Source organism: Salarias fasciatus, chromosome 23, assembly GCF_902148845.1.
Source record: "Salarias fasciatus chromosome 23, fSalaFa1.1, whole genome shotgun sequence".
In the NCBI taxonomy this organism is placed as follows: Eukaryota; Metazoa; Chordata; class Actinopteri; order Blenniiformes; family Blenniidae; genus Salarias; species Salarias fasciatus.
The window spans coordinates 37,815,928-37,841,919 of record NC_043766.1 but is presented as its reverse complement, the minus strand read 5'-3'; the positions used below and the strand labels follow the sequence as shown (position 1 = coordinate 37,841,919).

Genomic DNA, 25,992 nt, shown 5'->3' with positions numbered 1-25,992 from the left:
GAGAGAGAGAGAGAGAGAGAGAGAGAGAGAGAGAGAGAGAGAGAGAAAGACCTTTAACCAGCACTGTCTTTGGTCAGTTGTCATCAGCTTGAGCCTTTCTTTTTCTTCAGCTGAACTATTTTTGAAAACACAAGAGAGGAAGGAATAAAAAGAGACTAAACAAACACAAATGTCTGTCAATTCGGGCTGTCAGTTGAATAAAATATTGAACGGCGATGAACAGGAGGAAGCTGAGACGGAGCAGGACAGAACAAAGACAGAGACAATACTAAACAGACTGGGGTGAGGGACAGAGACAGAACACCACAGATAGATGAGACCATTGAAAGACTGAAACATGAGGTTAGGCAGACACACACACACAGGTGGGACTGACAAAGCACACAGGGATGGATGAGGACACAGAAGAGGACGAGTGACCTGGACACCCTGACCGGGACAGCACAAAGTTACCAAGAGTGGTTCTGATAATATTTTTTTCCCTTTTAAAAGGAAGTTTTTCCTTTCCAGAGGTTTTCTCTGTGAAAGTGCCGAGAAATGATTATGTTGTACTTGGTGTATATAAATGAAGCTGAATTGAATTGAATGAAACTATAAAAATCTCAAATTAGGTTGGGTGAAACCTTCTCATGCTCAAGTTGTGAAATCATTTCTCACATTCTGGGGTCTTTAGTGTGTTCAGTACATCATGACTGGGTCCTTACCAGATCTGAAACATCCTTCCATGATTGTCATAATGGTAACATCTACAAAAGATGAAACAATCTAAACGGTATATTCCCCATCAGCCTGAGAGACTCCCCAGTGGACAATTCCATCACCCTGAGAGACTCCCCAGTGGACACCTCCATTGAGAGACTCCCCAGTGGACACCTCCATCACCCTGAGAGACGCCCCAGTGGACACCTCCATCACCCTGAGAGACTCCCCAGTGGACACTACAGAAAAGGTCATTGACTGCAGTCTGCCTTCCCTCCATGACCTCTAACCTCCAGGATCCTGATGCTTGCACATAAGATGGTGGCCGACCCCTCCCACCCTGGTCACCAACTCTTTCAAACTCTCCCCTTTGGAAGGAGGGTTGGGGTCACCAGGACCAGGACCAGAACAGTTTCTGCCCCTCTGTGGCAGAAAGTGCTCTCATGAACAACCACTGACAATAACAGGACATGCTGCCAGAACTTTCCAGGAGCAGAGCCTCAGATTTGCTGTGGAGCCAAGACATTGATCCAACTGTGTTCATACTGGAGAGAGAGTCCAGGACTGAGACCTCAGGGTTTGAAAGAAAAAGTCAAATGTCATCAGCATATAACACTATCATCTGGATGGTCCTGACTAAACTAACACTGTGAACATCCTGACTGTTTCTGAAGGGTTCTGCCAGTGGTTCTAAGGTGGGGAAGAAAAGGAGGATTGAGGGCATCATTGTCTTGTCCCTCAACAGAGTGAGGAGGGGGGAGCACATGACATTGATCAACACCCGAGCTCTTAGTGAACGATAAAGAAGTTTATATTTTAATTACTTACTCTTTTTTTTCATCAATTATTTTTCTAATCTGAAGAGGTCAAGTACATCACACATGAAGCTTCAATTAACACGATAAAATAGATTTTCTCCATCTCATGATGGAGCTAGTGACCAGTGTTTCATCTATGATGAATGCTGTTCAACATTAAACAGGCTTCTCATCCAAGAGTCTTTACAACCAGTCTGATCATCAACTGGAGACATTGTGAAGAACATCTCAGTCTCCATGAGGACCTCCTGTTGTGTGTCCATACCTGAGAGTCTCCAGTGAGCAGTGTGGATCCTCCACTGCCGCTGACAGCTCCTTCACTCCTGAGTCTCCTGGATGGTTGTAGCTCAGGTCCAGCTCTCTCAGATGGGAGGACTTGGATCTCACAGCTGAGACCAGAGAAGCACAGCCTTCCTCTGAGACCAGACACCCTGACAGACTGGAGACACAAACATGGCTGCATTAAGTCAAGAAGGAAGAAGGAAGATCCTCCACATGATCAAGCAGCAGCTGGATCCTGACCTGAGAGCTTCCAGTTTACAGTGAGGACTCTCCAGTCCAAGAGACAGACGCTTCACTCCTGAATCCTGCAGCTCGTTGTTACTCAGGTCCAGATGTGTCAGACTGGAGGACTGAGAGCTGAGAACTGAGGACAGAGCTCCACAGCTTCTCTCTGACAGACCACAGCCGCTCAACCTGAAGAAGAAGCAACAATGAAAACCACATCAATGTTTGTCATGGACTCAGTTCTACATCTCTTTTTTTTTTTTTTTTTTTTCTCTGACTTGGAGCATCACAAACACAGTGAGTGGAGGATGGAAAGCTGCTGCTCTGCAGCTCAGCTGAGACTGGAAACTTGAATCTGCCCACATGGAAAATACATTTAAAAAGCTTCTGAGAAGTTCCATCCGTTCCAGTCATCAGTCTTCATGTTTTATATGGATTATGCTTCAGTCTCATCATTTTTCTTTCTGTTAAACACAAGTGTGGAAGTAAAATCCATCGATGATTCATTGTCTCCAGCTTGCTTGGACAGAAAAACCAGAAGATCTTCTTCTTCATGTGAAATGTCAGAGTAGGCAACGGCTCATTGCAGTCCTCCAGCTGGAGCTGGAGACTCTGTTGTTTTCTGGAAGATTGAAGACAAACCATGTTCCTGAGGCACAGCGGTGATATGAGGTCTCCTGAAAGCAGCAAGGAAATGACTGAAGCTTCTTTTTCACTCTGGGAACTTTTTTACTGCTTAGCATTAGCATTAGTATTAGCTTTAACATAATTATAGCATTAGCATTAGCATTAGTATTAGCATTACAGATTGCATTAGGATACATTTTAGCATTAGTATCAGTATCAGCATTAGTATTAGCATTAGCTTTGGCATTCGGATTTGCTATAGCTTTAAGATTAATTTTAACATTACCATCAGCATTAGCATTAGCACTACGATTAGCTTTAGATATAGCATTAGACTTAATTTTAGCATTGCCATCAGCATCAGCATTAGTATTAGCTTTAGTGTTAGGACAAGCATTAGCAATAGCATTAGCTTGAGCATTAGTATGAACATTTGCATGAGAATTAGCGTGAGGATTAGCCTTCGCAATAACATTGGTATTACTATTAGTTTTATCATCAGTAATGTTTTCTGTAGCTCCTCCACTTGGATCATGTATGTGCCACTGCTCTCAAGTCTTGTCAGAGTTCTATTTCCTCCCTCCTGACCACCAGACGGCGCTGCTGAAAGCACTGAATGTTCCCTTGGTTCATGCACAGTTCCAGTATGGAAACCAACAGCCATCACTTGTGATCCCTGGCTGACCCAGGAACAGCAACAAGTTGTGGTGTCCAACCCCTGGTTGGGGTCCTTTCTTCTTCTGGTGTTCAGTTGCTGTCCAGCTTGAAGATTACAGGACGAGGCTGTTGGGCATCATGAGGCTCCGTCTGCTGGAAGCCTTGAGACCGTGTTGGTCAGAGCAGCATCGGCCCTGCTAAAGCAGGCCACACACACACTTTAACATCTGACACACCACACACACACGCCTATTCTCTGACCGCACCACACACACACACACCCATTTTCTGACTGCCCATGCAGAATCTCGTCCTCCAAGTCAAAACTTTATCAGCCCATCATACCTGGAGTGACACCTGGATATGAGGGTTTCCACTCTAAGACTGAACCTTGCTCTTTTTCCACAGGTGCTGTCAGGTCTACAGTCAATTCAGCCTATCAGGCTCACATGTTATGGCTCCCTATAGAGCGTTCTTCAAGACAGGGTGGAACTGTAGAGTCCAGTAAGAACCCTGGGATGCTATATTGATGCTACCATGGACATTCATTCCTCTGAACAGCTTTGGTCTGTTATGGAGGTCCTGACGGAGGCTCTGTTCTCTCCAAGCAGAGTTTATTCCACTAGATCGTGGATACCTTTCACCATTCTTGTCAGGTGTTGAAAAACACTCAACCATGTGGTGTGTGCTGCCACTCCACCAGAGCAGTGTCCATACCTTGAGCCGCCTTGAGGGGAGGACCCTCAACAACATTTGTGCCGCTGGGTGTGGTCCTGGACTCTACAGAGGCCTGTGAGTGAGGTTGGTCCCTGGGATTCCACCTGACTACACTGGTATACATCATTCAGTGCTTCTGGTGGTCAGGAGAGATTTCTAAGTGATGTGGAATAATGCTTTGTTTTCAAAGTTCTCAGGAACACAGTGTGAAGGCCGCTCTGTTTTGTCTGAAGTCACTTGGAAACAGCGTCTGCTAGTCTCGTGAGATCTAGCTATATGAGATGGCATGGCCGGAAGTCATGCCAGAGTCGGGCTGGATTCTCCCCGGAGCAACAGCCTTGCTCTCAATCAGCTGATTTGTGTGTGCTTCCTCTGCAATCCTCAATAAATCCTCCTTGTGCAGTGTCAACACCTTGACTCGTCATCTTTGGCTCTGATTCACCAAAAATTCCACAACAGTTTGTGGGGCTCGTCCGGGATCTAAATACAACATAAACGAGGTGAGTGCAAATGTTTCCTCTGTTAAATATTTAACTCAGGAAGTAATGCCTTACCTGTGGGGATGTTTGACTAGATAAAAGAACTATTTCATAGTTGATTGGAATTGTAAAAGCAAATTTCTAAACATAAAGAGCCAAAGATGTCCCTAAATTTTTGATTGATTCTTCTCAATCAATTGCTAATGATTAGTAACAATTGGGTTGTAATAATAATTTAATTCTAACTTGGAACTGTGGCTGAGAGAGCTTAGGAAGAGTTTCTAGACTTGGAGTCTGGACGGCCCTGGGGGCCACTGGCGTGGAAGGGCTGAGTCCCTGAAGCGACTTTGTTTTCACTCGGATTGGATCCGATCCGAGATTGACGCACCGCAGAGCTTGGGGGGTATCTTAATATAGCCTCTTCACCAGGGCGGGCCTGGTGCATGTAACAGAAGGGTTGATGATTTCCCTAACGGGCTGACCTGCACTGTTGCAACTGTGGGTGGCGTCGCGTGTGGAAGTTTCTACTGGTGAAACTTTTTGAAAACTGGGTGAGTGTGATTCTGCAGGTCACACCTCACGACTCTGACTCTCTCTTTCACGTTAAAAGAAAAGGGGGTAAATAAAGAAGAAGGTCATGATGCTGGGAGGTTGTTTAGGTTTGTAGAGGACATGTGTTGCTGTTTGTTTTGCTGTTTTGTTTGCAGTTATTGTTTGTGCTAAACGTTTGGTAAACACCAAAGTGTTAAACATAGGAAAAGAAGAGACAGGAAGTAGAACAGCACGGCGCGGTCTGATCCCGTTGAAAGTTTTCAGCAACTATTCGATAAGTTCACACCGGTCGGGGTGGTCGGCAGGACCAAGATATTGGAATGTTTAGAAGAGTCACAATCTACGGCCCGAGCGATGATTTCTGGCTGGTTACGCAGACCACCGAGTGATCTGAGAACACCGAGAGAATTAAAGTTTACTTTAATGCATGGTGGTTTTGATTTGCTGGTTCTGTGTAAAACACGGATTGCGACTCCTCACTGGTGCCACAAAACCGGTTGTTGAAGAGAAGTGTGAGGATAGAAATGCTGAAGAGAGAGAGACAGGCAGAGAGAGAGAGAAAGAGGTAGAGAGAGAGAGTGAGAGAGACAGGCAGAGAGAGAGAGAAAGAGGTAGAGAGAGAGAGTGAGAGAGACAGGCAGAGAGAGAGAGAAAGAGGTAGAGAGAGAGAGAGGGAGAGAGGCAGAGCAGGTAGAGAGAGACAGAACAGAGAGACAGGCAGGGTGAGAGAGACAGAGAGAGAGAGAGAGAGACAGAACAGAGAGACAGAGAGAGAGAGAGAGACAGAACAGAGAGACAGAGAGAGAGAGAGAGAGAGGCAGAGCAGGTAGAGAGAGACAGAGAGAGAGACAGAGAGGGAGAGAGGCAGAGCAGGTAGAGAGAGACAGAACAGAGAGACAGGCAGGGTGAGAGAGAGAGAGACAGAGAGAGAGACAGGGCAGAGAGAAAGACAGGCAGAGAGAGAGAGAGAGGCAGAGAGAGAGCGGCAGAGTGAAGTGAAGAGATGAAGGGTTTGATGAACAGGGAGGAAGAACAGGAAGTTAAGAAAAATAAGCAGGGATTTAACCAAAGGGAAGGTTTTCAACCTGTTTGTTTTGTTTCCTGTTTTTTACATGTTTAAGATAAGGAATCCATCAATGAGTCAACAAATTTGCTTGTTGAACATGTAATCTACTCCACTATTTTTAACCTGAAGTCTACTGAGGACACCCAAAATTTGAATTTATATTCAAATCATTGAATCTAATAGCCTGTCTGATCACGATGGGTTGATTAATCTATGATGTGATTGATGATTGGTTCTCTGAGAGAGATTCACTCTGCAATCTTAAAAATGTGATTAATCTAAAAATTGAATTCATCTGCAGCTTAAACCAAAATAAAGAAAAACAGTAACTGTTTTCTAATGAGAGGGAATTCATTTAATAGAAATAAATTCCTGCTTATATCTACACACAAGACAAGCTGTCTTGGCATAGTTTTTCATTATTCCTCTGAGGAACAAACTTTGAATGCAGCATTTTATCAGATGAATCAAATAGAAAGTCTGCTACTGACAACACTAAACATCCATTGGTTAAAAGTAACAATACTTTGAGCAGTTTGTCTAGAGACATGCTTTGCACTCATAAGTATTTTCTGACACTGGTACTTTTACAGGTCATTGAGCATTAATCAATGTAGCAGTATTTGTACTTCAGTACTAAATTTTCAGAAACCTCTGCCTCTGGAAATTTGTCAAAATAAATTTCTTTTTTTCCATCTTCAGTAGGTGGGCAGAGGCCAGGAGAGCCACCTGTGAACCGTTTCCTGGATAATGCTGTAAAGCAGTGATTCAGGCCTGTTCGAGAGAAAACTGATTTCTCCAAGACTGCCAGCTGCATGCAGGGTCAGAGGTCGCTGCTTGAGTCATTGACAGGTTTGAGGATGGTTCCCTGAGGACAAACTCTCAGGATGATTATTCATGATTTTCTATTGAATTCACTATTTTAAACCCTCCAAAGTGAACTGACAAGAAGCAGTTCTTTCACTGGTTCCTCCTTATCAGACTGCTGAGGAGCCAAGGACCCTGAACAGAAAACAATCCAGAGAAAATATCAGCACTAGTGAGAGAATGGAGACGAAGGTCCACCAGTCACATTGTTTGATAGACAAATATGATAATATACTAATATGTTTTTCTCTTTTGAGTGTTTGTTTTGTTATAAAGTCCTGTACAGGCACTCGCCGCCCCGATCCACAGCCCCGATCCTCACGGCCAGCTGCACTGCACCAGCCAACCGGGAGGGAGAAGCTCGGAGAGGAGATGTTGTGACTGCAGAAGCAGTGGACGCATTCTTGGAGAGGGCTGCTCCTGGTGGCTGGGTGGCTGGCTGGGAGGAGGCTGTGGAGGCGGTGGGTTTGATTACGACGTGAAAACATCGGACGTGAAAACATCGGACGTGATAACGACGTACCGCAACGTGATGGAAAATATGAGGCAGCATGACCGCGACAAGGTCAGGCCATGAACACACACACTGGGGGGAAGAGAGATTAGACTTTAAAAAGTTTTAAATTCCTTACTTTTTTAGCTTTTGAATGAATTATGTGTTTTGTTTGTTTTATAAGTCACTAGGAAGATATCAGTGGGTCGTCGGGCTGAACAGTCCTGATCAGACTGAACCAGAGGCAGCAGGATCCTCCATGATGGTCACTTCTTTCCCCACATCACTGTAGCCTGAAGACAGGGTGCGGGGCTTCTAGTTTTAGTGAAATGGTTTTAATTATCAACCAATTGCTCAGTTGGGTGAAGAATTAAAGTGAATTAATTAAATGAATTTGTTTCAATACAGTTTCAATGAAATAACTTGGAGGTCACATTCCGGGTTTTCAAACTGAGTGAAGGGGGAGACAGAAGCAACAGGTTTATCTTGACCTTCCCCTTCGACATAACAAAACTAGCATGACAATGTTTTTACATGACTGTGCTACAAGAATTTGTTACTGTCTATGAATCTACATTCCTAACTTTGAAATCTACTGAAATGAATTACATTTGCACCTTTATTTGATTTAGTTGGAGAATTTGTGGACTAACTATAAAGAGATTACTCAGATTTAGCATCGACTAAACCTCACAGAATCACACGGGAGCTAAATGTCTAACTGATACAGATAGACAATAGAATGTTTGTCCAGAAGTCATGGGAGGTATTGAATGTTTTATGAAGTCATTGAATGATTCAGTGATGTTTAGTACCGACTCTTTCTACACCAAGAAGAGGAGGACCTGATGGGTGGACATTTTTCCAAGATTTTATAGAAATCAACTGAACTGTACTATCTGCTACTTCAAAATCTACTGATTTTAAAATCATTTTGTCTTTTGGACCTCTGACTCATGCTACTATCCAGTCGTTGACCTGTCTGACCTGTCTGCTGCATTATTTTCACTCAGATTGGATCCTGAAAGGCAATATTTGCCTGCATTCACCTAAAAAGGTAAATAATGCTTCACATTTGGCCCAGGACTTTGTCTCTAGTCTGGGAGTTCGTGCATCGGCAGTGAGGGGATCTGGATCTGGACCTGTCAGGTGGAACTCTGATACAGTATGAGGTTGATGTTTTCGCACCAAAAGGTTGAAGGAAGCTTGAAGAGCCTGACACTGTTCTACTCCTGAACCGTCTTCCTGAGGAAGGCCACCGAGCATCCTGAGCCCAGCTGCAGCTAAAAGTGACGTTCCTTGGACACGTTCTGGAGGAGAAGATCTGGAGGAGAAAAACCGGTCCTGGTCCTCGGGAAGACCTGAACTGTGGTCTAATCTGCCGCTACAGACTAAAGGAAGAGACGTTGTCTTTTCTAGGTCTGGCAGAATGCTGTCGTCACTGGATTTTTGGTTTGCAGCTGTAGACTCTGTGTTCGAAACAACCACACAAGGATGTTTCTGCAGGACTGGAGTGAACAGAGACAATGTCACGTGAGGGTTAACATCTGGAAGAAGACTAAACATCAGCCTCTGGTCTGGGATTACCTGGCTATGGACCGCCCTGTCATCTCTATTCCAAGAGAAAGGACGGTTCTCTACAGGTATTCTGGTTTGGACACATGGATCACGGTTTCACCCTGATGCTAATTTCTCTTGCAGACTCCTGACTGTGATCCTGGGCTCCTAAATAGTCTGTGAGCAGCTGATGCTCCAGCAGAGATTATCATTGCAGCAGGTTTTGGTTCGGGGCGACGGATGCGTAGTACATGCGTCACATTCTGCTGCTGGTGAATAAAGCACAGAGTGCCTGTCAGCAGGGGGGTCGGGGTGTGAAGCCATGTTCTGTGGTTTTACTTTTACCTTTGAAATATCTGCTCAATTGAATATGTGTGAATGTGACTATGACTGTGTTACGGCTGACAAACTAACTTACTAACAAACTAACATTGACATTGATGACTGACTTTGAGAACGACCAGATGTTCAGTGTTTTATTGTTGTTCAATGTGTTTGCTAATTTTAAGGGTTTTTCTTTCTTTTCTTGGTTTAGCTTGATTGGACACATCGCGGCCACTGATTGTCTTTTGCCTTCCTGGTTGATTGGCCTGGACCAGGATTGATTGTTTGGCATGAAGGTATTTCCAGCTGTCACTGTCCCATGGGTTGCTGATTTGTTTAAATTGTGCATCCATGACTGAGTGCTGCTTGGTGTTTTTGTGACAGTGGATCAGTTGGAAATGGTCGTTGAAACATAGGTAACTTAGGACATATAAAATAAAAATGACAATGCACTTGGAGGAACTGATCTTATTGATGTTTATGGAGAACATTAATATTGACGTGTGATGCAAATGAAAAGTGGTTTTACTTTGTCAGGCTTTACTGTCTCCGATAGTGAGTTAGATTATTGTTAAAATTCGAATTTATTTTGTGTCTGGTTTTGTTTAAATTGAAATTTAACAACAGGAGGGATTGATGTGGAATAATGCTTTGTTTTATAAGTTCTCAGGAACACAGTGTGAAGGCCGCTCTGTTTTGTCTGAAGTCACTTGGAAACAGCGTCTGCTAGTCTCGTGAGATCTAGCTATATGAGATGGCATGGCCGGAAGTCATGCCAGAGTCGGGCTGGATTCTCCCCGGAGCAACAGCCTTGCTCTCAATCAGCTGATTTGTGTGTGCTTCCTCTGCAATCCTCAATAAATCCTCCTTGTGCAGTGTCAACACCTTGACTCGTCATCTTTGGCTCTGATTCACCAAAAATTCCACAACACTAAGAATCCCAGATGACCATAGGGGCATCTGCCACTAAGAATCCTCGCAATCATGTGAGAAGACCCTGAAGGAACTGATCCAGGGGTTGGACCCCAGAACTTTTTGCTGTTTCTGGGTCACCCAGGGGTCAAAAGTGATGTTTGTTTGTATAAATACTCAAACTATGCACGAAGGACAACAACCAGTGCTTTGAGCACTGCCGTCTGGATTGGGGTGACAGTAGCTCAGTTGGTAGAGCGGGTTGTCTCATAACCGGACAGTTGGTGGTTCGATCCCCGCTCCTGCAGGCGTAAAGCTGTTGTTATGTCCGTGGGCAAGACACTTCACCCGCCTTGCCTGCGTATGAAAGTTGTGAGAGTGAATGTTTGGTGGTGGTCGGAGGAGCCAATGGTGCAGACTGGCAGCCTTACCTCCATCAGTCTGCCCCAGGGCAGCTGTGGCTACAGTAGTAGCTTACCACCACCCAGTATGGAGTGAATGAATAATGCAGAGTAAAGTGTCTTTGAGTGTCCAGAAAAGCGCTGTATAAAACCAATGCATTATTATTATTTCCTGTCATATATTGTAAGTTCAAAATTTATCCAATTTTCATCTTACATAGATTTACAAATGATCTTATGTCTGAATTGACTGTCACAAACATTACTGACAAGTTAAAGACTAAAACTTCATAGAATGTATCGTTATCTTTTCCATATGGGTGTGGTTTGACTTTCTGGATCACAGTGAATGTTGAGATGTTACAATGTTCCATTGAGATGTTGTACAGATGTTCTGCAGATGTGAGGAGGAGAACAGAGAGTGGTGGGAATTATTTAATAATCATGTCAGAACCTGAGAGTCTCCAGTGAGCAGTGTGGATCCTCCACTGCCGCTGACAGCTCCTTCACTCCTGAGGCTCCTGGATGGTTGTAGCTCAGGTCCAGCTCTCTCAGATGGGAGGACTTGGATCTCACAGCTGAGACCAGAGAAGCACAGCCTTCCTCTGAGACCAGACACCCTGACAGACTGGAGACACAAACATGGCTGCATCAAGTCAAGAAGGAAGAAGGAAGATCCTCCACATGATCAAGCAGCAGCTGGATCCTGACCTGAGAGCTTCCAGTTTACAGTGAGGACTCTCCAGTCCAAGAGACAGACGCTTCACTCCTGAATCCTGCAGCTGGTTGTTACTCAGGTCCAGATGTGTCAGACTGGAGGACTGAGAGCTGAGAACTGAGGACAGAGCTCCACAGCTTCTCTCTGACAGACCACAGCCGCTCAACCTGAAGAAGAAGCAACAATGAAAACCACATCAATGTTTGTCATGGACTCAGTTCTACATCTCTGACTTGGAGCATCACAAACACAGTGAGTGGAGGATGGAAAGCTGCTGCTCTGCAGCTCAGCTGAGACTGGAAACTTGAATCTGCCCACATGGAAAAGACATTTAAAAAGCTTCTGAGAAGTTCCATCAGTTCCAGTCGTCAGTCTTCAAGTTTTCTATGGATTACGCTTCAGTCTCATCATTTTTCTTTGTTTTAAACATAAGTGTGGAAGTAAAATCCAGCCATGATTCATTGTCTCCAGCTTGCTTGAACAGAACACCCAGAAGATCTTCTTCTTCATGTGAAATGTCAGAGTAGACAACGGCTCATTGCAGTCAGCGTGTGAGACCGCAGGGAGAACATGCAAACCACACAGAAGGACACCAGGCTCTGGCTGGGGTTTGAACTCAGGACCTTGTTGCTGTGAGGCAGCAGTGCTGATCACTGCTCCATCGTGCAGCCCTATCCAAAGGTTTAGTGTATTTCCAGTGTCAATAACTTGGATGGAGATTCAGCTTTTTTCCTCTGCTTTCTATTACGTTTGACGGAGCGGCCCATCACTGACTCTGGACAGCATGCTACATGCTACATGCTACATGCTACATAGCACACATGTGACTACTTCCTGGTTCTCTCACAAACCCTCACTGTGATTCTCCTCAAACAGTGCTGGAGTTCAGTTGAGGGTTCACTCTTGACAGTCCTCCTCCTGCACATCGGCCCTCATACATTGACCCTCCAGACCACACACACTCACCAGATGCTGCCAATCAGACATGGAGGCTCAAACAGGGCTGCTCCTACAGCCTCGGTCTGGTGGGGCACTGGGTGGGGAAAAGGCCACCCGACCAGCTGCTGTGAATTTCCTGACCAGTCTTCTGTTCTTGAAGTGTATAATGAGAACTTGGGAGACGTCCTGTACTCATCAGATGTTCATGATTTTGGCCTCAGACATGATGAACATGATGTTCTCTCCATTGAATGACCACAAATATGGATTTTGTGTATATGTCATTTTGTGGGTGGCGCCCAGTAGGAGGGTCTTATGGTGGATAAAGCAGCCATTTTCACTGCTGGAAGGAACTGAAAGGTTCCGTTCCATCATGTCTGTTTGGATCATGTATGTGCCACTGCACTCCAGCCTTGTCAGAGTTCTATTTCCTCCCTCCTGACCACCAGATGGCGCTGCTGAAAGCAATGAATGTTCCCTTGGTTCATGCACAGTTCCAATATGGAAACCAACAGATGTCACTTGTGACCCCTGGGTGACCCCTGGGTAATCCAGGAACAGCAGTAAGTTGTGGTGTCCAACCCCTGGTTGGGGTCCTTTCTTCTTCTGGTGTTCAGTTGGCGTCCAGCTTGAAGATGACAGGACGAGGCTGTTGGGCATCATGAGGCTCCATCTGCTGGAAGCCTTGAGAGCGTGTTGGTCAGAGCAGCGCATCGGCCCTGCTAAAGCAGGCCACACACACACTTTAACATCTGACACACCCATTCTATGACCGCACCACACACACACACACCCACTCTCTTACTGTCCATCCAGAATCTCGTCCTCCAAGAACAAAAAAACCTCGTCTGATTGAACGTGATCAGAAACGGCGACGGAGAAACAACTCAGAAGTAACAACAACAAAGCCCAGCGGTAGCGTGGAAGAGGATGCTCTGATGGTGTATTGGACAGAGACATGATAAACAGGCTCTGTTTTTACTGCTGACAATTGGAGTCGAGCGGCAGGCGGCTGGTGAAGGAGCACCTCACTCCAGCAGCACATGAGGAATGACATGTTTTTACCATAAAAGTGATCAGAAACCAAACAGTTTCCAAATTATATTAGTTTGTTGCAAAACAGTCAGTAGGACCAAAACAATTCATGTATTTAATGAGTTTTGGTCAATATAAGGTGTCAAATAAGTTATTCCACTCAGCAGCTGGTTAATATGTGGAATAATGTAAAGTAAGCTATTGTATTATGGAAAGAAAGGAAAATAAACACAGCCCTCACTTTTAAAATTTAAGCGAATAGTGATTCTACAGGATCTGGTGTTCCTGTTCTCCTCATGAGAGTATCTAAATGTGGGACAAAAGTTTGGCATCCTTTCCACTTATATTGTATTTGGATGGTAAAACAGGCATTTTTAAAACATCCCAGCACCCTGTGTCATGGCTACATGGTTGGCACTGATCCACTGATCCTGTCTTTGAGTGACAGTTTGTTCCAGCTCAGCCTGTGACCGGTGAAGGAGGTGGTCGTACACTTCTGGCACATGGCACCTGTAGTGAGAGATGAAGCAGGAACTGCTGTGACGCCATTCCCTCTCCTGAACGTAGTTTCAGCGAGACCTTGTTGGCCCTGCTGTCATGCCTCTGCTGTGTCGGCAGCGTACGCCCTCTTCCCTCAGCTTATAGCACCGACCCCGTCTTCTGAACCACTGATTGATGTTGTTGATGTCACCTCGGACCGTGGACGGTGAATGTGGCCCCTGCACTGAGTGGCCATTCCCTCTCCTGGAGATAGCTTCACCAAGCTTTACTGACGCTTGCTGTTAGCAGGCAGCCCTGAGCTGTAGATCCTGTCAGTACCCCTCTGGGTCCCCTAGGGGCTGGAGGGGGGAGACTGACATCCCTGAGCCTGCTGCTATTGCTCTCCTGAAGGAGGTGGTTGGACGGACTCTACTCACATCCCAAGTGGCACTGTTGCTTGATGCTCAGGGTGCTGCAGCAGCGGCTCCTGGTCCTGGCCTATTGAAGGATGGGTCTTCCCCTCAAGGGACTCCCATTGGGTGTGGCCCCAGCCTGCCATGTGACTGTCACCATGGATGCCAATCTCTCCAGGTGGTGTGCTGTCTGCCAACACAGGGCTGTTAGGAGGAAGTGGTCTGTGTGGAGCGGTACAGATCAAATCGACACACTAGAGCTGAGAGTAGCACACCTGGATCTGAGACGCTTCTTGGCCATATCTAATACCCCTTTCCCACTGCAACTAGCGGGTCGTTCCGTGTCTGCGACCCACTAACTATCGCCTTTTTAGACGCCTTTCCCACCGCCTGCTGACCCGCGTCTCACCTCCTGCTGGTGAGCCGCATCACTGCGTTTTCCCACACTGATGGTGTCCCACGTTGATGACATCATCAGCGCGACGGAGCAAAATGAAAGTAAACAATGCAGCGGAAATAGTCCCTGTTACCTGTAGACGAATCTCCTCTTCCCCACGGATCAGGGGAAGCTCCCTGGTCTCGCTATCTTGCCATTTCTGGGTCGTCTGGACGAAGGAAATCTCACACTGTGTCCAGAAACAACAACTAGCGCGCTAACTTAGCCGCGCTGTGTCGACGTCATCATGTAAGCCCCTCCCACTAAAAGCCGGTAGAAAGCTGACCCGGGAATTTACCGGGTCGATTGCAGGGTGAACGACCCGGGTCGAAATCCCGGTTCAAACCTTTTCCCACTGCCACGACTTGGCGGGTTTAAACTGGTTTTTTGGCCAGTGGGAAAGGGGTATGAGAGGGAGGCACATGTTTGTACAGCCAGACCACACCTCAGTCATCTCCCACATCAACCACCAGGGCTGCACAAGGCCCGTCTGGTTGTTGTAGGCCTCCTAGTGGTGTCACAGGGGAGTGGTGTCCTGTCTGGCCAATCTGTGGGTGCCTATCTGCCGGGGCCTGAACTCACTAGCGGACTCTCTCCTGTCAGAATCCTCCACCAACAGAGTGGTGCCTCCACATGGGGATGGTGTGCATAATTTAGAGTCGCTTCAGAGGAACACACCCCAAAGAGTTTGTCAGGAGGATCACATGCTGTTGCCGGAGGCCCCCTTTTATCACCAGCTCAGTCATGGTTTCTTGTGCTGCAGACTCTCCTGCAGAGCACCTCACTGGCTCTGCTTTTATGTTTAGCTACTGGAAGACCTGACTGACTGCTGAACAGCTGTACAGGGTCGGTCAGGTGGATCATCCTGACTGTCAGAGCATCGTCCACCCAGCTGCAGTCTGACAGTCGGTAGAAAGCTGTTGAGTGGTGCAGCATCTGCAGGTAGGACTGACTGCTTTGCCTGGTCCCTGCGATCTTGGATACTTGCAGGCTCCTCTGGGGGAGTCAACCTCCATCTACCCTGAGGGTGACTGTGGCAGCAATGTCAGCCCAGCTTGATAGAGTTGCAATGCCACAGTGGGAACCAAGACCTTTCTCAAGGGGGCTCTGAGGCTTCGCCCCCAAGAGATCCACTGTCCCCAGCAGAGGTCCTGAACTCAGTGCTGGATGATGTGTGTCAGCCTCCCCCGAGAGCCCTTAGCTACAGAGCGAGCCATGCAAGACCACATTCTTGGTGGCCGTTACCTTGGTCAGTGACATACTCACTTTAACAGCCTATCATGCCTGGAGAAACACCTGGATATTAGGATTGCCACTCTAGGGCCGAACCTTCCTCTTTTCCCACAGGTGCTGTCAGGTCTACAGTCTATTCAGCCTGTCAGGCTCACATGTTATGGCTCCCCATAGGGTGTTCCTCGAGACAGGGAGGAACTGTCGTGCTCAGTAAGAACCCTGGGATGCTGTATTGATGCTACCATGGGCATTTATTAATCTGAACAGCTTTGGTCTGTTATGGAGGTCCTGATGGAGGCTCTGCTCTCTCCAAGCAGCTCATATTCCACTGGATGATGGATACCTTTTACCATTCTTGTCAGGTGGTGAAAAACTCTCTACCATGTGGTGTGTGCTGCCACTCCACCTTTTGACGACATTTGTTCCGCTGCCTCCTGGGCAATGCCGGCACCTTTTTCTAGGTTTTACAGCATGAACGCCACCACTCCCCATCCACTGGGTGTGGTCCTGGACTCTACAGAGGCCTCTGAGGTTGGTCTCCGGGATTCCTCCTGAATGAGTTGGGATCCATTCAGTGCTTTCAGCACCACCTTCTGGTGGTCAGGAGGAAAGAACTAGAATGAAATTTATGAAAGTAACTGTGGTTCTATGAATACATTATCTTTGCCATGAGGTTGTGCTTTTACTTTCTGGATAATAGTGATGTTGAGACATTACAATGTTCCATTGAGATGTTCTGCAGATGTGAGGAGGAGAACAGAGAGTAGTGGGAAATATTTAACAATCAATTTAGAACCTGAGAGTCTCCAGTGAGCAGTGTGGATCCTCCACTGCCGCTGACAGCTCCTTCACTCCTGAGGCTCCTGGATGGTTGTAGCTCAGGTCCAGCTCTCTCAGATGGGAGGACTTGGATCTCACAGCTGAGACCAGAGAAGCACAGCCTTCCTCTGAGACCAGACACCCTGACAGACTGGAGACACAAACATGGCTGCATCAAGTCAAGAAGGAAGAAGGAAGATCCTCCACATGATCAAGCAGCAGCTGGATCCTGACCTGAGAGCTTCCAGTTTACAGTGAGGACTCTCCAGTCCAAGAGACAGACGCTTCACTCCTGAATCCTGCAGCTCGTTGTTACTCAGGTCCAGATGTGTCAGACTGGAGGACTGAGAGCTGAGAATTGAGGACAGAGCTCCACAGCTTCTCTCTGACAGACCACAGTCGCTCAACCTGAAGAAGAAGCAACAATGAAAACCAGTTGACTGGACGTCATGGACAGAATTATACGAGTTTAATATCAAGTCATAAATATTTTTGCACTTCGAAATATAAGTGCTTGCAGATAATTTCAGTTTGTATTCATACATTGTGTTTTGCCATTATGCAAAAAAAAAAAAAAAAAAAAAAAAACATGAAAATTTAACATTTCTTGAAGTGAAGAGAATAATTTTCATGGTTTCAGAAATTGTTTGTATTTATGGAGAAAAAGAAGTTCCTTTTGCAAACACCCTGTTCACAGATAGACACAAAACAAGATGAAAGACTCTGAAGGTCCAGTGTAGAACTCTGTCAGTGACGGTGAGCTGCCTGATCTGACCTGTTCCTACACAGAAGACACTCATGGACTCAGCTGCTGTTTGGACCACAATCACCGCCTGCTGACAAACACGCCCTGCATCATGTGACATTTTTAAATTTAGGCACTATAGATCATATAGACACTCAGAGAACCCCTGCTGCGACGTCTCTGCCCCCCCCCCCCCCCCCCCCCCCCCCCCCCACACACACACACACACACACACACACACACCATCACCACCACCGCAGCTGTGAAAGGCTGAGGGAGGGTTTTTGTGCACCCATCCACAAAATAACTACCCCTGGCGTTCGTTGTGCCTGCCTCTGGCAGGGCCTAAAGGACAATATCGTCACCAGGCCTCGTCCAGGGTTTAATTTTAAACAAATTATTCTGATGAGAAAACTCTGCCTGAAAACTCGTCCCGCCCCATTTGGAGCAGCACCACAAAATGGACATCTGAACATGTCTGAACTGTGATGTGCTGTGACTTGACTCTTTTGAACAAAATTCAGAGAAAATTCCTCAAAACAGGCGTGGCGGTGGGCTCATTGTGCAGCAGCTCAATGCTCTGAAGCATCAAATGCCATTTTGTTAGTGTGCTATACTTGGACTGCAGTGACACATAAAGACTGTTGATATTCATTGAACCTTTTTTTTCTTACCGAGTTGAAACTCTACTCCCCTTCAATGGTCTGCAGGGGGGAGAACACGATGTACTTCCTTATTGAACTAATGTTGTGCCATCCAATCAGAGTTATAAAGATGAGTACAAAATTCAAACATGACACTTCAGAGACTTAAAAGCAGTGCTGTACTTCACATCTGTGAACATGTCTGCAATGGAACTTTTTTTCTTTTTCTTTTTTTTTTTTTTGTTTTCTTTTTATTAACAAATGAAAACCTTGCTTTTTGGCATATTTTTGTTGGAGGGATGGCATAATTTGGTATACAATAATACTGAACTCATCATGTTTTCTATATTTGTTCATAAAGTACGTACAGAGCTTTGTTGGAGGCTTTGACCACTGGCAGCAGGTTCAGAAGAGCCTCCTCTGAAGCAGAGTATTTCTTCAGGTCAAACTCCTTCAGATCATCTTCTGATGACAGTAAGATGAAGACGAGAGCTGACCACTGAGCAGGAGACAGTCTATCTGTGGAGAGACTTCCTGATATCAGGGACTGTTGGATCTGCTCCACCAGAGAACCATCATTCAGTTCATTCAGACAGTGGAGCAGATTGATGCTTCTCTCTGCAGACAGACTCTCACTCAGCTTCTCCTTGATGTACTGGACTGTTTCCTGATTGGACTGTGAGCTACTTCCTGTCTGTGTCAGCAGATCTTGAATTGGACTCTGATTGGTCTCCAGTGAAAGACCCAGGAGGAAGCGGAGGAACAAGTCCAGGTGTCCATTTGGACTCTTCAAGGCCTCGTCCACTGCTCTCTGATGGAGATGGTGGAGTTTAGGTTTCTTAAACACTTTTGGCCACCTGAACACTGGTACCTTTTTCATCAGGTTGATTCCAGAGTTGATGAAGGTCTGATGGACATGAAGAGCAGCCAGAAACTCCTGAAGGCTCAGATGGATGAAGCAGAACACAGATGTCTGGAGGCCTTTCTCCTTTTTAAAGATCTTTGTGAACATTCCTGAGTACTTTAGGGCTACCTCGAGGTCAATGCCAGACTTTTTCAGGTCACGTTCATAGAAGATCAGGTTTCTTCCATCCAGATGATCAAAAGCCAGTTTTCCCAGAGACTCTGTCATCTTCTTGCTCTCTGGACTCCAGGTGTCATGTAAGGCAGGTTCTTCATCATATTTGTCCTTGTTTCTTTTGGCCTGGGCCACCAGGTGGCGAGTGTACACCTCAGTCAGGGTCTTGGGCAGCTCTCCTCCCTCTCTGCTCTTCAGCTCCTCCTCCAGAACTTCAGCAGTGATCCAGCAGAAGACCGGGATGTGGCACATGATGTGGAGGCTTCGGGAGGTCTTGATGTGGGAGATGATCCTGCTGGCCTGCTCCTCCTCTCTGAACCTTCTCCTGAAGTACTCCTCCTTCTGGGGGTCGGTGAACCCTCGGACCTCTGTCACCATGTCCACACAGTCAGCAGGGATCTGATTGGCTGCTGCAGGTCGTGTGGTGATCCAGAGGCAAGCAGAGGGAAGCAGTTTCCCCCTGATGAGGCTTGTCAGTAGAACATCCACTGAGGCGGACTTTCTAATGTTGGTCAGGAACTCGGTGTGGAAGTCCAGAGGGAGTCGACACTCATCCAGACCATCAAAGATGAAGATCACCTGGAATTTCTTAAAGCTACAGATTCCTGCTTCTTCTGTTTCACTGAAGAAGTGATGAACAAGTCCCACCAAGCTGAACTTCTCCTCCTTCACTACATTCAGCTCTCTGAAAGTGAATGGAAATATGAAGTGGACGTCCTGGTTGTCTTTGTCTTCAGCCCAGTCCAGAGTGAACTTCTGAGTCAGGACTGTTTTCCCAATGCCAGCCACTCCCTTTGTCAGCACTGTTCTGATTGGTTGAGATCTTCCAGGGGAGGGTTTGAAGATGTCTCCTGGTCTGATGCTTGTTTCCGCTCTGTCTGCTGTCCTGGATGCTGCTTCAGTCTGTCTGACCTCATGTTCCTGATTGACCTCTGCAGTCCCTCCCTCTGTGATGTGGAGCTCTGTGTAGATCTGGTTCAGGAGGGACTTCTTTCCTGCCTCAGCGACCCCCTCAAACACAGACTCGAACCTCCTCTTCAGGTTGGACTTGAGTTCTTCCTGACAGCTCTTAGATGTTGCTGACAAATGAAACTCTTGAGGACCGTCTTTCCCTATTTTTTTTTTTTTTTCAGAGACAAAAAAAAAAAAACAAAAAACAAAGCTAGTTTTGAGTCATGTTCAAACTTCTCTGGAATACCATATTTTGGGACCATAAGGCACACCGGATTATAAGGCAGAACATCAGTAAACACCAATAAATCTGTTTATTTTCATAAATGAGGCACAGCAGATTAAAAGGCCCACTGGATAATAATTGTGGTCCGGTTGAAAGAAAGACAAGTTGCATGTCTTAATGCTGATTTATTAATTTTTGGAACTGAGATTTCTGTGATGGTAACCATGGCAACAATACAGAAAAACAACAGTCTGGCCTGGAGAAAAAACTGTTGAGAGGGTGGTGTCTGTCTGCTTCTCTGACATGCACACACTCACTTCCTGGTCTTGACCACCCTTCAGGTAACTTCAAAACTTAGAACTCACAGAATACATTGTAGAGGTAACAAAATCTTTGCTGGCTCTCGGAGGAGGCGTACGCTTTTTCTGTCGCTCCCTACTTTGCTTCTCCCTCCCTATTGTCTCTGCTTGCTGCTCTCTGTCTCATTTGTTTTCGTTGTGGAATCACTTGACTTGGTTTTTCGAACAAACCAAATATAAACCATGGAATTGATCAGCTGGTCTCTCTACGCAATTGATACGAGTTTTTCAACAAAGAGCACAGGAGCGGGGGATCCTGCCTGTCCAGACGGGAGTCAGCATGCTGGGTATGTGATGGATGCCCGGGAGAAGTGGAGGGGTGTCACATGCCTGGCACCACTGTCCGCCGAGGTCATTGTGGATGATTACATTTTCGGATTTATGATGATCGGCCTGCTGCTGATTGGCCGGTGCTGCGACCTGATCCTCTGGAGGATTAAGAAGACCTCCACCACAAAAGACGTCCAAGGGAGAACGGTCTTTTCAAATCAACGGGCAAAAGCTGAGACGGACCATTTGTGCGAACTCTTTGAAAGGTGGACAATTTGGGTTATGGACGACTGAGATGCAAGTTGGATGTCACCATCGCCGAGAGGGTTAAACCAGCTTCTGTCTGAAATGTGGAGAACCGAGCAAAGGAAGGTCAAACGGCTCCTTCCACACCAAAACAAGATACCTTCTGATTGTGTTTGGCACCCCTGGAAGACTAAACAATCTCCCTGAAGATTCAAGACAAGACTGATTGCTTTGTCTATTTTCCCTCTCTCACTCTCAGCTGCAACCCAAGTTCACTTTGGACTGCTTCATTCAAGGCCGTCCCGGCAGCTACCATCTGAGCTGGAGCGCAAAGGCGAGGCGGGCCAAACCACACACACACGTACACGGACTGATGAACTGAAATGCCACATACATGCCACACACACTCCCTCCCCCACTCTCAATGTCTCCACCACACCTCTCTGCTGATGACTAGCGGTGATGACGTGTTTCGCTGATGTTATAGCTGCGACCGCTGATCCATCAGTCTGATAGCAACTTGTCTCACGTGTTTTGCTATGTTTGTGTGCAGGTTGACTTTTTTTTGGTCTCTCACTTCTAATCTCGACTCCCTTTTGGAACCGTGATCTGAATTGACGTATCATTTTTTTAACCACCACCCTTCCCCCCCTCCCCCAATTTCTGTCTGAGTTTCTTTAACTCTGTTTCTCTTCCAAGAAGGAGTGTCGTAATTGGCTGCCTGGGCGCCTTTAAAACCCAAGTAATTTCATTGTAACTTGTAACTTCGGTAACTTGTTGCGATGACCGTCAATACGCCTACAGGAAAAACCGCTCCACTGACGCCATCTCATCAGTGGTCCACACAGCCCCCACCCACTTGGAGAGCAAAAACTCCTATCTCCGCTTGCTCTTCCTGGACTTCTCCTCAGCCTTCAACACCATCATCCCACAGACTCTGGTGCAGAAGCTCTCCTTCTTTGGGCTGAGATCCACACTGGGGAACTGGGTCCTGGACTTCCTGACCAACAGACCTCAGACCATCAGGATCCGTAACACCATCTCCTCCTCCATCAGCCTCAGCACCAGCTCCCCCCAGGCTGTGCTGAGCCCCTCCTGTTCACTCTGCTGACACAAGACTGCCCGGCGACACACTCTGGTGTCACATTGTGAAGTTTGAGGACGACACAGCAGTAGTGGGATGCATCTCCGACAACGATGAGTCCAACTACAGAGAGGAGGTGGAGCACCTGGTGCAGTGGTGTGGAGACAACAACCTCTGCATCAATGTGACCAAGGAGATGGTGTTGGACCTCAGGAGGGACAAGTGCCCCCTCTCTCTTCTGCACATCGGCGGAGCAGCCGAGGAGACGGTCTCCAGCTACAGATATCTGGGTGTGCACATATCCAGGTACCTCACCTGGAGGACAAACACCTCCTGTCTGGTCAGGAAGTCCACCAGCGCCTCTACTTCCTCAGGAAGCTGCGGAAGTCTGGTCTGGGGAGCCCGGTCCTAAAAAGCTTCTACCGCTGTGCGGTGGAGAGCGTCTTCAGCACCGGATCACTGTGGCATGGCAGCTGCACTGCTACTGAGAAGAAGACTCTGCAGAGGGTGGTGAAGGCTGCACAAAGAACTCTAGGGAGCAGCCTGCCCACCATCGCGGACCTCGACTCATCACGATGCAGGGGCAGGGCTCTACACATTCTGAAAGACTGCAGTCATCCAGCACACAACCTGTTTCAGCCCCTTCCCTCAGGAAGTCTGAGCAGAACCACCAGACTCAGAAACAGCTTCTGTCCTGAATCTGACTGACTGAGTACCCCTTTTTCTGCCACAAACATGTAAATGTGAACTGGTATGACAAAAAAGTTCCTTGAATCTTTGAATCCTTCAGATGAAAGTCAGACTTTAAAACAGTCATTCACAGTAACTCAACATTGTTCAGTTGTAACACGTCAAACATAAATCTACACAATCACTTTTTCAGTTCAACCATCTCCCACAAATCCATCTGGCTTTCATCTTCAGTGTCTGAGCGATTTCGGCATCAAGCGTGCCCGGATCCATCTCATCATCATCCTAATCAACAACAGACTGGACTGGAAATCCAACATCGACGCTGTGTACAAGAAGGGGATGAGCAGACTCTGCTTCCTGAGGAATCTGAGATCCTTCAACGTGTGCAGCAAGATTTTACGTTTGTTCAGAAGATGGCGCTGGTGGAGCGGCAGCCAGTTACAGCAGCTTCGACCCTTCTCTTTGTTTACAGCATTTTTTTCACATATTTAGCTTTCATCTCCTGCTTTCTTTTATACAGTCATCGCTCTGGCACACGTACATCTTTTGGTGTTAAGCTGGTGAGATTACTGCTGTTTTGTCTACTGTTCTCCGGACTCTTAAACACTGCATCAGCGAACACTTTTTGCCGTGGCTCAGCTGTTGTTTACACTCGGGAGCAGCTGTTAGCGCTTAGCCATGCTAGGCTACACCCCGATGCGCGACCGGAGATCCCCGCCGAACTACGGAGGAGAAGGAGGGGATGCAGAGCCGGGGTCAGACGCCGCGAAAGAAGACGACGGTACAAACCATGCCTTCCATCTGTCATCACTGGAAACGTGAGGTCTCTCCTCAACAAGATGGACAAGCTAACGGCGCTAACGCGGCTACAACAGAAGTACAGAGAGTGCAGTCTACTTCACCTCACAGAGACCTGGCTGAACGAATTTAGATCAGACTCAATGGTGCAGCTGGACAGGTTTCATCTGATCAGAGCAGACAAGGACACAAGGGAGAGTGGTAAGAAGAAAGGTGGGGGAGTTGCAATGTTTGTGAACAACAAGTGGTGTAATCCTGGTAACATCTATGTCAAGGAGCAACGGTGCACCAGAGACATTGAGCTCCTAGCTGTTAGTATTCGGCCTTACCAACTACCGAGGGAGTTTTCACATGTGATTGCAGTCACGGTGTATATTGCTCCCTCAGCCAACGCCGACTCAGCCTGCGAGCTCCTCCACAGTGTGGTTTCACAGTTACAGACTGCACACCCCCAAGCCTTCTTCCTCATCACTGGGGATTTTAACCATGCTTCCCTGTCTGCCATCCTCCCCACCTTCCACCAGTTCGTGGACTGTCCCACCAGGGACAACAAAACTCTGGACCTACTCTATGCAAATACATCAGAGGCCTACAGTTGCTCCCCCCTCCCCCCGCTTGGTCGATCAGACCACAACCTGGTCCATCTGCTCTCTGCTTACACACCTCTGGTGAAGAAACATCCCCCAAGCAAGAGGTGTGTGAGGCAGTGGTCTGAGGAGGCCAGTGTGGCACTCCAGGACTGTTTTGACACCTCAGACCGGGAGGTGCTCTGTGGGCCACATGGACAGGACATCGACAGTTTAACAGGCTGCATCACTGGATATATAAACTTTTGTGTAGAAACCATCGTGCCTACTAGGAGGGTATGGTGTTTCTCAAACAATAAGCCATGGGTGACTGCTGAGTTGAGAGCGTTGTTGCTACAGAAAAGGAGGGTCTTCAAGTCCGGTGACAGAGAAGACCTGAGGAGGGTACAGAGGGACCTTAAATGGAAGATCAGAGACTTTAAGACCACCTACAGGAGGAAGATGGAGGATCAGCTGCAGAACAACAACATAAGAGAGGTCTGGAGAGGACTCCAGACCATATCAGAGCAGGACAAGGCCAGAAAGAGGGAACCTGAACTTGGGGACTGTCACACCCCCTACCTCGGGATCCAGCTAGTGGCAGGCCTTGCTTTTGTTTCTCCCCTCCTTCCTTTCCTTTTCTGTAGGTGGGCGTATGCTTCTGGTGAGTGAGGTGTGGACTGGTGCAGGGAAGCTGCTGATTACTTAAGTGCTTCCACCTGCAACTGGGCCTGGTCTTCACCAAACAATTCATCACCCTATAAAGCTCCCTCAGACCACAGTGCAGCGTTGGACCGTAATACCACCACAGTCAGTTCTTACTGGGTTGCTCTGCTGCATTCTGATTCACTCTGCTGTGCTCCGCTTCACTCCACTTAAATCAGCTTGTCTTCTGCAACCTGCAGGAACCACATCTCTGCCCCGACTTGGATGACGTCTCTGAGCCTCCTCTGCTTCGCTCCGACTCCGCTGGAAAGGTTCTCCGGACCTCACCCCTCTGGGCTGCTGTGCCAGGACTTCCACACAATCTCCCCTCTGGCTGAGCATCCACGAACCCTCTTCCTTTACGCTTCATCCGCAGTAGCTCTTTCCCTCGCTGGATTGCCGGGGTGGGTCTTTGGGTTTAGTTGTTAGCTCCTTGGTTCCTTAGTCCCGGTTTGGTTATGACTGATTAGGTTACGGCTCAGTCCTTGTTCTGTTCATGGCTTGTCAGAAGGCTTGGTGTCCTGTTCTGTTCTTGTGAAGCGCCGCCGTGATTTTCAAGAGTAGCGGGGTTAGTTTGGGTTCGGTATTGATTCCTCTGTAAATAAAATAATTGTTCGAAGAACTATTGATCTGCTGAGTCTCTGTCCGCGCTTGAGTCTGTGAGTTTGAACGTGACAGTACGGTCCAACCATGATGAACTCAGCGGGCAATGGGACTGCCGGAGATCAGGTCGCCGGTTCACCAACTGTTGAACAGGCCATTGTTGGTCATGATGCAGTGCTAGTGCGTCATGATGAGTTGTTGCGCTCTTTAGCTGATAGTAACAATACTCTTGTTGGCCAGGTTGCTCACCTTACACAGAAAGTTTCTGAGTTATC

The 25,992-nt window shown here is 47.1% G+C and overlaps 4 protein-coding genes across 4 annotated transcripts in view; 3 read left to right on the top strand and 1 right to left on the bottom strand.

Annotated features, from left to right (window-relative positions):
- The window catches only part of LOC115382184 (NACHT, LRR and PYD domains-containing protein 12-like), an 815,989-nt gene that overhangs the window by 546,345 nt on the left and 243,652 nt on the right, over positions 1-25,992 (bottom strand). The window lies entirely within an intron of this gene.
- Positions 1-25,992, top strand: part of LOC115382179 (NACHT, LRR and PYD domains-containing protein 3-like) — a 1,352,480-nt gene that overhangs the window by 1,155,029 nt on the left and 171,459 nt on the right. The gene's annotated exons all lie outside the window — the stretch shown is intronic.
- The window catches only part of LOC115382194 (NLR family CARD domain-containing protein 3-like), a gene marked incomplete at its 3' end in the record, with an annotated part of 1,416,821 nt that overhangs the window by 1,360,149 nt on the left and 30,680 nt on the right, over positions 1-25,992 (top strand).
- Positions 1-25,992, top strand: part of LOC115381317 (protein NLRC3-like) — a 533,865-nt gene that overhangs the window by 491,579 nt on the left and 16,294 nt on the right. The window contains exons 5-6 of the mRNA XM_030082596.1: positions 22,180-22,349; positions 22,423-22,620. Of these exons, the coding sequence (XP_029938456.1) occupies positions 22,180-22,349; positions 22,423-22,620 (368 nt within the window). The remainder of the gene's footprint in view (positions 1-22,179; positions 22,350-22,422; positions 22,621-25,992) is intronic.